Source organism: Erinaceus europaeus, chromosome 16 (genome assembly GCF_950295315.1).
Source record: "Erinaceus europaeus chromosome 16, mEriEur2.1, whole genome shotgun sequence".
Lineage (NCBI taxonomy): Eukaryota > Metazoa > Chordata > Mammalia > Eulipotyphla > Erinaceidae > Erinaceus > Erinaceus europaeus.
In genome coordinates, this window is record NC_080177.1 from 26,096,608 (window position 1) to 26,109,798 (window position 13,191).

At 35.5% G+C, this 13,191-nt stretch overlaps 1 protein-coding gene across 11 annotated transcripts in view; it reads right to left on the reverse strand.

Annotated features, from left to right (window-relative positions):
• The window catches only part of GPHN (gephyrin), a 411,021-nt gene that overhangs the window by 207,019 nt on the left and 190,811 nt on the right, over positions 1–13,191 (reverse strand). For 5 of the 11 annotated variants that reach the window (XM_007525820.2, XM_060174802.1, XM_060174804.1 and 2 more), the window contains one exon: positions 12,607–12,714. The exons of the other annotated variants lie outside the window; for them this stretch is intronic. In XM_007525820.2, coding sequence (XP_007525882.1) covers positions 12,607–12,714 — 108 coding nt within the window. The remainder of the gene's footprint in view (positions 1–12,606; positions 12,715–13,191) is intronic. 11 annotated transcript variants of the gene reach the window in all.

The window sequence follows — 13,191 nt, forward strand, 5'->3', positions numbered from 1 at the left end:
CCAGACATGCAAGGTTGGTTTAATATACGTAAATCAATCAATGTGATCCACCACATCAACAAAAGCAAGACCAAAAACCACATGGTCATATCAATAGATGCAGAGAAAGCCTTTGACAAAATACAACATCCTTTTATGATCAAAACACTACAAAAAATGGGAATAGATGGAAAATTCCTGAAGATAGTGGAGTCTATATATAGCAAACCTACAGCCAACATCATACTCAATGGTGAAAAACTGGAAGCATTTCCACTCAGATCAGGTACTAGACAGGGATGCCCACTATCACCATTACTATTGAACATAGTGTTAGAAGTTCTTGCCATAGCAATCAGGCAGGAGCAAGGAATTAAAGGGATACAGATTGGAAGAGAAGAAGTCAAACTCTCCTTAACTGCGGATGACATGATAGTATACATGGAAAAACCTAAGGAATCCAGCAAGAAGCTTTTGGAAATCATCAGGCAAAACAGTAAGGTGTCAGGCTATAAAATTAACATTCAAAAGTCAGTGGCATTCCTCTATGCAAACACTAAGTTAGAAGAAATTGAAATCCAGAAATCAATTCCTTTTACTATAGCAACAAAAACAATAAAATATCTAGGAGTAAATCTTTTTAAAAAAAATTTATTTCTTTATTGGGGAATTAATGTTTTACATTCAACAGTAAATATAATAGTTTGTACATGCATAACATTCCCCAGTTTCCCATTTAACAATACAACCCCCACTAGGTCATTTATCATCCTTCATGGACCTGTATTCTCCCCACCCACCCACCCCAGAGTCTTTTACTTTGCTGCAATACGCCAATCCATTTCAGGTTCTACTTGTGTTTTCTTTTCTGATCTTGTTTTTCAACTTCTGCCTGAGAGTGAGATCATCCCATATTCATCCTTCTGTTTCTGACTTATTTCACTCAATCTAGGAGTAAATCTAACCAAGGAAGTGAAAGACTTGTATACTGAAAATTATGAGTCACTACTCAAAGAAATTGAAAAAGACACAAAGAAGTGGAAAGATATTAAATGTTCATGGGTTGGTAGAATTAACATCATCAAAATGAATATATTACCCAGAGCCATCTACAAATTTAATGCTATCCCCATCAAAATCCCAAGCACATTTTTTAGGAGAATAGAACAAATGCTACAAATGTTTATCTGGAACCAGAAAAGACCTAGAATTGCCAAAACAATCTTGAGAAAAAAGAACAGAACCGGAGGCATCACACTCCCAGATCTCAAACGGTATTATAGGGCCATTATCATCAAAACTGCTTCGTACTGGAACATGAATAGACACAATGACCAGTGGAATAGAATTGAGAGCCCAGAAATGAGGCCCCACACCTATGGACATCTAATCTTTGACAAAGGGGCCCAGACTATTACATGGGGTCCAGACTATTACATGGGGCCCAGACTATTACAGAGTCTCTTCAACAAATGGTGTTGGAAACAATGGGTTGAAACATGCAGAAGAATGAAACTGAATCACTGTATTTCACCAAATACAAAAGTAAATTCCAAGTGGATCAGGACTTGGATGTTAGACCACAAAATATAGAATACTTAGAGGAAAATATTGGCAGAACTCTTTTCCACATAAATTTTAAAGACATTTTCAATGAAACGAATCCAATTACAAAGAAGACTAAGGCAAATATAAACCTATGGGACTACATCAAATTAAAAAGCTTCTTCACAGCAAAAGAAACCACTACCCAAACCAAGAGACCCCTCACAGAATGGGAGAAGATCTTTACATGCCAAACATCAGATAAGAGTTTAATAACCAACATATATAAAGAGCTTGCCAGACTCAACAACAAGACAAAAAATAACCCCATCCAAAAATGGGGGGAGGACTTGGACAGAATATTCACCACAGAAGAGATCCAAAAGGCCGAGAAACACATGAAAAAATGCTCCAAGTCTTTGTTTGTCAGAGAAATGCAAATAAAGACAACAATGAGATAACACTTCACTCCTGTGAGAATGTCATACATCAGAAAAGGTAACAGCAGCAAATGCTGGAGAGGGTGTGGGGTCAAAGGAACCCTCCTGCACTGCTGGTGGGAATGTCAATTGGTCCAACCTCTGTGGAGAACAGTCTGGAGAACTCTCAGAAGGCTAGAAATGGACCTACCCTATGACTCTGCAATTCCTCTCCTGGGGATATATCCTAAGGAACCCAACACATCCATCCAAAAAGATCTGTGTACACATATGTTCTTGGCAGCACAACTTATAATAGGCAAAACCTGGAAGCAACCCAGGTGTCCAACGACAGATGAGTGGCTGAGCAAGTTGTGGTATATATACACAATGGAATACTACTCAGCTGTAAAAGATGGTGACTTCACTGTTTTCAGCCGATCTTGGATGGACTTTGAAAAAATCATGTTGAGTGAAGTAAGTCAGAAACAGAAGGATGAACATGGGATGATCTCACTCTCAGGCAGAAGTTGAAAAACAAGATCAGAAAAGAAAACACAAGTAGAACCTGAAATGGATTGGCGTATTGCAGCAAAGTAAAAGACTCTGGGGTGGGTGGGTGGGGAGAATACAGGTCCATGAAGGATGATAAATGACCTAGTGGGGGTTGTATTGTTAAATGGGAAACTGGGGAATGTTATGCATGTACAAACTATTATATTTACTGTTGAATGTAAAACATTAATTCCCTAATAAAGAAACAAATAAATATTAATAAATAAAATAAATAAAAAGAAATACAGAAATGATAGACAAAAGTATGACAGAAAATATAGGGCAGAACTAAACACACACCAGAAAATTAAAAAAAAAAAAAAAAAGGTCATAGTCACTGAACTAATGTATACAACTGAGGGTCTCAACAACAGAATGATGAGAGCTGTAGACTGAATAAGTAAGCCTGAGGATGAGGCAGAGAACCGTAAAGAAAACAAGAAAAATCAAGGGAGAATAAGCAACAATTAAGATAATGTTAGAAATTTATGGGGCAATATAAAAGGGAGTGACATAGGTATCATAGGTACTGCAAAGAGAGAAGAGGGAAAGTGGAAGAACACATACTGGGTAACAGATGAGAACCTTCTAACACACACACACACACACACACACAGACACTCACACACACACCCACACACACACCCACATCCACACCCACCAAGACATACTATATTTAAAATGACAAGTAAGCTAAAGAAAGGATCCTAAAGGTAGCATTCAACAAACAAAAGACTCATTTATGGGAGAGCTCCATAAAATTATCAGCAGATTTCCCTACAGAAACTCTAAATAATGGGAAAGAATGGCAGAATATATTTATAGAGTACTCAATGAAAAAGCCTTCCAAACAAGAACTCTCACCAGTGGTGGTGCAGGAGTCGATCATACACCGTACAGCGTGCAAGGACCTGGGTTCAAGACCTGGTCCTTAGTTGCAGGGGGATGTTTCATGAGAAGTGAAACAGGGATACAAGTGTCTTTTTTTTTTTTTTTCTTACTCTATCTCCTTCTTTCTCTCAATTTTGCCTTGTCTTATCAAAAGTAAATAAATAAAAGAGAAAAAGTAAAGGAAATAAAGGGTGGGGGGGAAGAAGCCACTAGGAGTTGTGGATTGATGGATTAATCATGCAGGCATCTAAGCCTCAATGATAACTCTGGTGGAAAAACAAAATACAAAAAACTCTTAAGCTAAACAACAACAGCAAAAGGCACTCAACACCCACATAAAGTAATGACAAAAAAATCCCTTAAAGGTATTGAGTTCAATAAATGTCAGTAAACTTAATTCTCCATTTAAAAGGAAATATAACCCAACCAACCACATGTTGTTTACAAGCGATCCATTTACTTTCAGTCTTAAGCTGAAAGTAAAAGGCTGAAAAACAATCATGAAAGCTAACAGGTCACAAAATAAAGCATGAGCAGTCATATTCATATTCCACATGATTTGCTTTGAAATTGGTAAATCAATAAAATACAGGGAGGGATGTCATATAGTGATAAGGGGATTAGTCAGTTAAGAGGATCTAACACTTGTTAACATTTATGCATCAAATAAAAAAAGGACATCACGATATATAATGCAACTATTAATAGAACTGAAGAGGTGCAACAATAGCAACATAGTAATGGTAGGATATTTTAAACTACATTCTCCCAAATTGACAGACTAAGTAGACAGAAAATTAATAAGGAAAAAAAGAGCCTTAAGAGAGGAGATAGACAGGATGAAGATCTAAGATATCTACAGAGCTCTTCACCCCAGGAAAGTGGGATACATAATTTACTCAAGTCCTCACTGAACATTTTCAAGGACAGACCATATACTGGGTAACAAAAATAGTAATAATAAATTCAGGAGCATTGAAATTATTCTGTACACCTTTTAAACCATAGTGGAATTAAGCAAGTAATTATCAACAAAAACTAAGTAGGAAAAAACTCATATATATGGACAATAAACAATATATTTCTAATCAACTTTTGGGTCAAGGAGGAATTCAAAGAGTAAATTAAATTTGCGGGGAGGGAGAACAAAAATGAAGACATAAGAAGGTGGGTGATGGTACACCGGCTAGAACGTATATTCTACAAGGACCCAGGTTCAAGCTCATGGTCCCCACCTGCAGGGAGAAGCTTTACAAGTTGTGAAGCAGCACTGCAAGTGTTTCTCTCTTCCGCCTTTCTATCTTCCCTATCCTTCTCAATTTCTATTTATATCCAAATAAATAAATGAAATTAAAAAATGAAAACATGAGTTATCAGAATCTATGGGACACAGCAAAAGTTGTAGTAAGAGCAAAAATTATAGCAACACAGGTCCACATTAGGAAACATGAACTCATAAAACTAAGCAACAACAACAAAAACCTATTAAAAATAGGGAGAAGATATGAACACTTTTCACCAAAAAATATATCTAGATGGTCAACAGGCATATGAAAAAATGTTGAAAGTCACCGATTTTCAGAGAAATGTAAATCAAGAGAATAATAAGTTATCACCTCACTCTGGTGTGAATGATCTACATCAAAATCATCAAAAGCAACAAGTGCTAGAGAGGATGTAATAAGAAAAAAACCCTTCTGCCAGACCTTCCACCTTCTGCAACCCACAATGACCCTGGGTCCATGCTCCCAGAGGGATAGAGAATGGGAAAGCTATCATGGGAGGGGGTGGGATATGGAGATTGGGTGGTGGGAATTGTGTGGAGTTGTACCCCTCCTACCCTATGGCTTTGTTAATTAATCCTTTCTTAAATAAAAAAGAAAAAAAAAAGAAAAGAACCCTTCTATATAGTTAGTAAGAAATGGAAATAAGGTCCAGTTCCTGTGGAAACATTAAAACAGACCTACCATATGACATGACAATTCCTCTCCTGGGTATACCCAAAGATATAAAACACTCATTCAAAGAGATATATAAACACCTGTATTAGTGGTAGCACTATCTGTAGTAACCCAAATTTGCAAACAACTCAAATGTCCAGCAACAGATGAGTGGTTAAGGAAAACTGTGGTCTACATATATTAGAATGCTACATGGCTATGAGAAACAAAATTTTCGATTTAGCTATACTGTGGATGGAACTGTTGGGAATTATATTGAGCGAATTAAGTCATGAAGAAAAGAAGAAATATCAAGAGGTTCATTAATAAGTGAGATTTAAGAAACAAAGCAAAGGATAATACAAGGTAAACTTATTAGACTGTAGTCTATTGCAACAGATGTAAGGACTCAGAATAAGTAAGTGGGTGGTCCTAAGGGGGAGTTTGTAATATAATATCCTGTGATGGAGGAAGATGATGATTTGGTGGAGGGTAAGGTAAACTAACAACTAATGTGAGAATATGTGGATATGTATCTCTGAAGCAAAAATCCTACAAATTAACATTTTTAAAGTGTAGATATTTAATGAGAATAATTTTAAATTATATGTTAACTTTGTTATTGGGGGGGTTTAATGCATTACAGTGCAGTCATTGTAACATTCATATATTTCATTATGTATCCAGCCCCCACAGTTCTCTTGCTCTCCTCCCTACCCACCCAGAGCTCCTTGCTTTGATGTAATACACCACAGCCAGTTCATGTTACATTTTGTTTTCTTCCTTTCTGTTTCTAATTCTTAGATCTCACTTATAAGTGAGATCATTCAGTATTTGTCCTTCTCTTTTTAGCTTATCTCACTTAACATGATATCTTCCAATTTCATCCAAGATAATGCAAAGGAGATGAATTCATCATTTTTAACAGATGAATAATATTCCTTTATATATATATATATATATATATATATATATGTATATAGCACTTTTTTAAGTCACTCATCTGTCACTACACAGTTGGTTGCTTCCAAGTTTTGGTGATTAATCGAGTAACTACGAACATAGGTATATATAGATGTTAAGTGTTTTCTCTGGATAAATCCCTAGGAGAGAAATTGCTAGGTCATATGGCAGGTCTAGTTCTACTGTTCTGAGAAATCTTCAGAATGCCTTCCACAAGGGTTGGACCAATTTACACACCAACCAGCAGTGTAGGAGTATCCTTTTTTCTCCATATCCTCTCCAACACTTGTTGTTACTATCTTTTCTAATATATGACATTCTCACTGTTTTGATTATAGTAGCTCTGTAGTATAGTTTGAGTCCAGGAAGTGTGATGTCTCCACTCTTGTTGCTTTTTTCTTTCTTTTAAAAAAATTATTTATAAAATAAAACATATCGACAAAACCATCAGCTAAGAGGGGTACAATTCCACACTACCAAAGTTCTGTATATCATCCCCTTGATTGAAATCTTTTCTATTCTTTATCCCTCTGGGAGCATGGACCCAGGGTCATTATGGGGTGTAGAGGGTGGAAGGTCTGGCTTCTGTAAGTCTTGTTTATGAAGACTGATTTGGCAATCCTAGGAATTTTTTGGTTCCAGTTAAATTTTTTTAGCTTTTTTTCTATCTCTGATGAAATTTGGTGATATCTTGATGGGGATAGTGTTAAATCTGTATGTGGCTCAGGGTACGATTGTCATTTTGATGGTGTCAATTCTTCCTATCCATGAGCATGGAATAATTTTTCATTTTTTTGTATTTATATTTCCTTGGAGAATGATTCATAATTTTCAGCATACAAGTCCTTCACTTCCTTTGTTAACTTTAGTTCTTAATATTTGATGGTGTTTGCTGCTATAGTGAAGGATTTCTGGATGCCTTCTTCTAATTTAGTTGTCATATAGAAGAACACCACTGATTTTTGTATATAGACTATGTATCCTGCTACTTTACTGTATTGTTCAATAATGTCAAGGAGTTTTTTTTTTTCACTATAATTTTCTGGTTTTCTATATAGGTGATCATATCATCTACAAATAGTGACAGTTTAACTTCATTTGCAATCTGAACTCCTTTTACTGTTTTCTCTTGCCTGATGGCTATATCTAGGACTTCCAAGAATATGTTGAATAAAAAATGGTGACAGCATGCAGCCCTGCCATGTACCTGATCGAAAGGAAAGGCTTTTAGCTTCTCACCTTTGAATATGATGTTTGCTGTATATAGACCCAATAGTTTTGAGAAATTTCCCATCATTATTATTATTTGTTGTTAATGTTTTGATCATGAATAGGTGGTGGATCTTGTCAAAGACTTCTTCTGTATCTACTGAGATAATCATATGGTTTTTGGTTTTCCTTTTGTTGATATGATGAATCACATTTATTGACTTACGTATGTTGAACCAGACTTGTATACCTAGAATAAAGGCTACTTGGTCATGGTGTACAATCTTCTTAAGGTATTGCTGTATCTGATTGACCAGGATCTTGTTGAATATTTTAGTGTCTATGCTCATCAAGGATACTGGCCTATAGTTTTCTTTTATAGTTGCATCTTTATCTGCTTTTGGTATCAGGGTGATGTTGACTTTGTAAAAAGTGTTAGGGAGTATTCCTGTGTCTTTGATATTTTGAAAGAGCTTGAGGAATATAGGCAATAGCTCCTTCTTAAAAGTCTTATAGAATTCATTTGTAAAACTACCTGGACCTGGACTTCTGTTGTTGGGTAGGTTTTTTATTACTACTTTAATTTCTTTGGCTGTGATTAGTCTATTCATGTTTTGTAATTCTTTGTTTAGTCTCAGAAGGGTATATGTGTCTAGATACCCATTTGCTCCAGGTACTCCAGTTTATGAGCATATAATCAATCATTCATAGAAGCCTCACATAAAACATTGGATTTCTGTGATGTTTGTTGTGATCTCTTCATTTTTATTCATAATACAACTTATTTGGGTCTTCTACCATTGTTTTTTAGTGAGTGTGGTCAAGGGTTTGTCTATTTTGTTTACCGTTTCAAAGAAACAGCTCTTAGCTTCATTCATCTTTTGTATAGTTCTTTTGTTTTCAATAGTGCTAATTTCTGCTCTGATTTTTGTTATTTCTTTTTTAAATTAAAAAATTTTTTTTTACTGTACAGCAAACCCTAACAAAAGGTCTTTTCAAAGTTAACCCAATTACCAAATAATGTGATGATAACATTAACTATCGATTGTCTTTTGGAACCCTAAGACAGCAGGAACCTCACATCTCCACTATAGAGCCTCTACTTCCCCCAGTCCTGGAACCCTTGGATAGGGCCCACTTTCCCATATGCCTCTCCCAATCCATATCAAATAATATTGCATCTGCCGATCACAACCTAACCAACACAACGATTGCCACCTCAACATGCTTCACTTCAGACTGTGTCCAGAGACTTCACGTGTGTAATGACAACCCTTCAGCTTCATTACTCGGGTGAGACCTTTCCTTTCATAGTATACTCTAATTCCATCTCAGGTGGTTCACTTTCTAACAAAGTCCCAAAACCTAGATATACACCAGTTTCTGTGAGAGAGAGCATATGTTCACACGTATCCGTAAACTACTGCAAAATATATACCTGAAAGCAGAAGTACACTAGAGTTTGCAGTGAGTACCCCCCTAACACTTCCTCTCCACTATTTCAAGCTTTGGGTCCATGATTGTTCAACAATTTGTTTGGCTTCATATGTTAACTCTCTTTTCAATCACCAGGTTCCAGATGTCATCAGGATGCCGGCCAGACTTCCCTGGATTGAAGACCCCACCAATGTGTCCTGGAGCTTTGCTTCCCCAGAGACCCACCCTACTAGGGAAAGAGAGAGGCAGACTGGGAGTATGGACCGACCAGTCAACGCCCATGTTCAGCGGGGAAGCAATTACAGAAGCCAGACCTTCCACCTTCTGCAACCCACAATGACCCTGCGTCCACGCTCCCAGAGGGATAGAGAATGGGAAAGCTATCAGGGGAGGGGGTAGGATATGGAGATTGGGTGGTGGGAATTGTGTGGAGCTGTACCCCTCCTACCCTATGGTTTTGTTAATTAATCCTTTCTTAAATAAAAAAGAAAAAATTTTTTATTTATAAAAAGGAAATACTGACAAAAACCATAGGATAAGAGGGGTATAACTCCACACAATTCCCACCAACAGAACTCCGACACCCATCCTCTCCCCAGATAGCTTACCTATCCTTCTGCTTGCTTTAGGTTTCCTTTGTTCTTCTTCTAAGTCCTTCAGATGTGAAGGTATTTGTATTTCTCCTTGTTTCCTTATGTGCACCTGTATGGGCTATGAATTTCCCTCTTAGCACTGCTTTAGCTATGTCCCAAACATTTTGATAGATTATGTCTTCATTTTTGTTTGTTTCAGGAACATTTTAATTTCCTCTTTCACCTAATAGGTATTAAGTACTGCACTGTTGAGTTTCCATATTTTGGGGTTTATTCCTGCCATTTTTGTGTTGCTGAATGTTAGTTTAATTCCACTGTGGTCTGAGAAGATAGTTGGAATGATTTTAATGTTCATGAATTTAATGATACTGTCTTTGTGCCTTAGCATATAATCTATCCATGAGAATGTCCCATGTGGATTTGAGAAGAATGTATATTCTCCTCTTTTAGATTTTTAGGAAGTCTAAGATATCCATCTTTTCATTTAATTATCTTGTTTCTTTATTTACTTGCTGCCTGGTTGATTTATCATTTTTGTAGAGTGGGGAGTTGGAGTTCCCTACTATTATTGTATTGCTATTAATGTGTTTCCTCAGGTGCTTCAGTAGCTGTTTTATATATTTTGATGCCCCCTCATTTAGGGGCATATATAAATAAACATTGTTGAATAAAGTGCTATGAAAGTTGAAAAAAATAAAATTTAAATGTTGGTAAAGTTTATAAAGGTCAATAATGTAGTCTAAGTCATTATTCACAAGAAGCTGACAAACCAGGTTAATGAGTATCATTAGTGAATAGAGTGCCTAATAAGTATTCCTAGGATTAAAATCTTTTCAGAGCACTAAATATATCCAGGGCCTTTCTTCCTTATTTTCTGTTACCTATATCTTCTTTTTCTATTTTTAAGTGAAAGGTCAGATTTATAGGGAGGATAAAAGTGAAGACACATTCAGAGGGAGCACAAGCATATTTAGGGGTGCACTGCACTGGTAAGTTTATTGGAAGGGAAGAAGCAAAAAGTTATTGAAAATGGAGGAGGGCCTAGAGATATAGCTTAATGACTATGTAAGAAGACTTTCATACCTGAGGCTCTGAGGTCTTAGATTCGATCCCCAGCACCACCATAATCCAGAACTGAGATCGCTCTGGTAACTGTCCCTTTCTGTCTCTCTTTCTCTATCTCCTTCCTTAAAAATCTTTAAAATAAACATAATATTTTGAAAATATTTTAAAAAGGAAAGGCAGAAAGTGAGAGGACACAATCAGAGGGTGTGAACAGATTTAAGGTGAATTACCTTTTTAAATTCTTTTCTATATATGTTAATTCTGAGAAAAAGTCATTATAGTCTTTGATGTATAGCTGATTATCATTTGTCAAAATAAGTATAAAGAACATGAATCTACTTACAAACTGAATAACTATCTCTCATATGACTAATACTAGACTGCTTATAACATATATATATATAATATACATATGAGGAAGTTCTGGGTGTTGTCATAGAAAGATATTAGGATAACTAATTAGCTGCTATGAAGCAGTTCTTCCAGTGAATTAAGTTCTAATAATTAATAGAATTCTCTGTATGGAATATCTACTTTATGACACATCCAGAATGGTACTAGTGATGCACAATCCTTAAGTGGAGTTAAAAAATATGACTCATTTTCCTGTGATATATAAAAATTACAATATAATTAAAATTTTAATTATGAACAGAAAACATCCAAATATGTTACTTTTAAAACCAGAATGATTATTATAGCTGAAGAACTTGTTTCAAGTCTAGCACAATTTAGAACATTTATAAGTTATAATAAAGAAAATTCACATACTAGTTACTAACTGAAATTCTTCAATAACTTTACTACTCAGTGTTTGAGTATTTGACTAGTTCTTTGATTAATTCAAGTTTATTTCCAACTAAGCATGATGTCTTCTTTGGGAGTTTATCTCTCAAGAGACAATTCTTATGCCTATGACCCCCAATGTTGAATGTTTTTTTCTAACCATTATTTAAAGCCAGACTCCACTTCTTTTTCTTATTTTCTCCCCTCTAATTTATACTGATGTGAAGGACTAAGACAGAATTTTTTTGTTGTTATGATTTAAGTAACTACTACTTATAGGTTGTCAGTTAAATCTTTTCTAACATGACACTTTTTACAAACTATTGTCCAGTCAGGCACTGAAATAAGTGATATGTATCTTTAAAAATTCTATTTGAAAATTAGTAGTCTCAGAATTACTTAATTATTTTAATTTTTCACTGCCACTAGTGTTAATGCTGGGGTTTAGTGTCTGCACAACAAATGTACTGCTCCTGGTAGCCCCTTTCCCTTTCCTTTCTCTTTCCTTATTTTTTTTCTTTCCTGCCCTGTTTCTTTCTATTGTTGAAAGACTCAGAGACATTGAAAGGAGAGGTGAGATAGTCAGGAAGAAAGACAGACGTTCGCAGCACTTCCTTCTGCAGATGGGGACTGGGGGCTTGAACCCTAGTCCTTGTAGATAGTAATGTGGACTATCTGTACTGGGTGTACTACCAAGTGATTGATCTACAGCCTGGTCTCTCATCTCAGAAGTTGTAGTAGAGTCAATGTTCTATATAATAATGAAAATATAGTAAAGAAAACAAAAATGAGATGCAAAATCATGATAAAAAGCAATGCCAATAAAGCTAACTATTCACTTGACCTCCCTCCCTAGTTTCCTTTTTAGAGTTTATGAATTAATGTGATTTTCCCAAGAGAATACCTTAGTAATCCAGGTAATTTACTAAAAGTTATGTGATGAAAATGCTAAAGAAAAAAGCACTTCTGAGCAATGAAATTTCTGAAAAATGATATGAGAAAAATTTATTGCTACACACTACAGAATTTTAATGATACTGGAGTATGTTAGCAAGAGGAGAAACTCTCTTAAGTAGAATTCCATGATAGAATATTCTCTGTAGTACTTCTACTTTCACTATAAGGTACTCTTAAAAAATATTCTGTAACATGTTATAGTTTACCTCCAAGAATAGAAGGTAAGCTGTAAGCTTGCAAAACCATTAGTGCAAAATCTTGTCTTACCCGTTCATCTGTACTGCCTGTTGCATGATGGGAATAATTGATGAGACCAGGAATGGGCTGTTCACCGTGTGCCATGATAACAGCAGGACTGGTGTAGAATGGATGCTTCTAATGCACAACACATAACAACTATGAATATAGTGACAGGAAAACATGAAACAAGCAAAATAACTGGAAAGAAAAAATGAATAAAACAAATACAGCAGTGAAATGTCAAATTATTGCCAATGTAGAATGACAAAAATCAATTTAGATTCCAAATGTTACATGCTTTAAAAAAAGATTAAAACTGATGGTACTTTTACTCTTTTCATAAAAGTAAAAAGAGTAAAAGAGAATGAGAATGGATATAATGACATTAAAATGCACCTATTTCAACAATCATTAGTATTAAAATGAACACATCATGAACAAACACAAAACAGTTACCACATATAGCTTAGTGACTAGTCTTAAATTAGGACTCAATGGAGCAATGACTATATCTGCAGACAGTCTTCAGAAAAATAATTACTTACTGGCTATCTGAATGAATAATTCAAAAGTCTATTTATGGTCTTTTCTTTCTTATTTATGATATTTTCA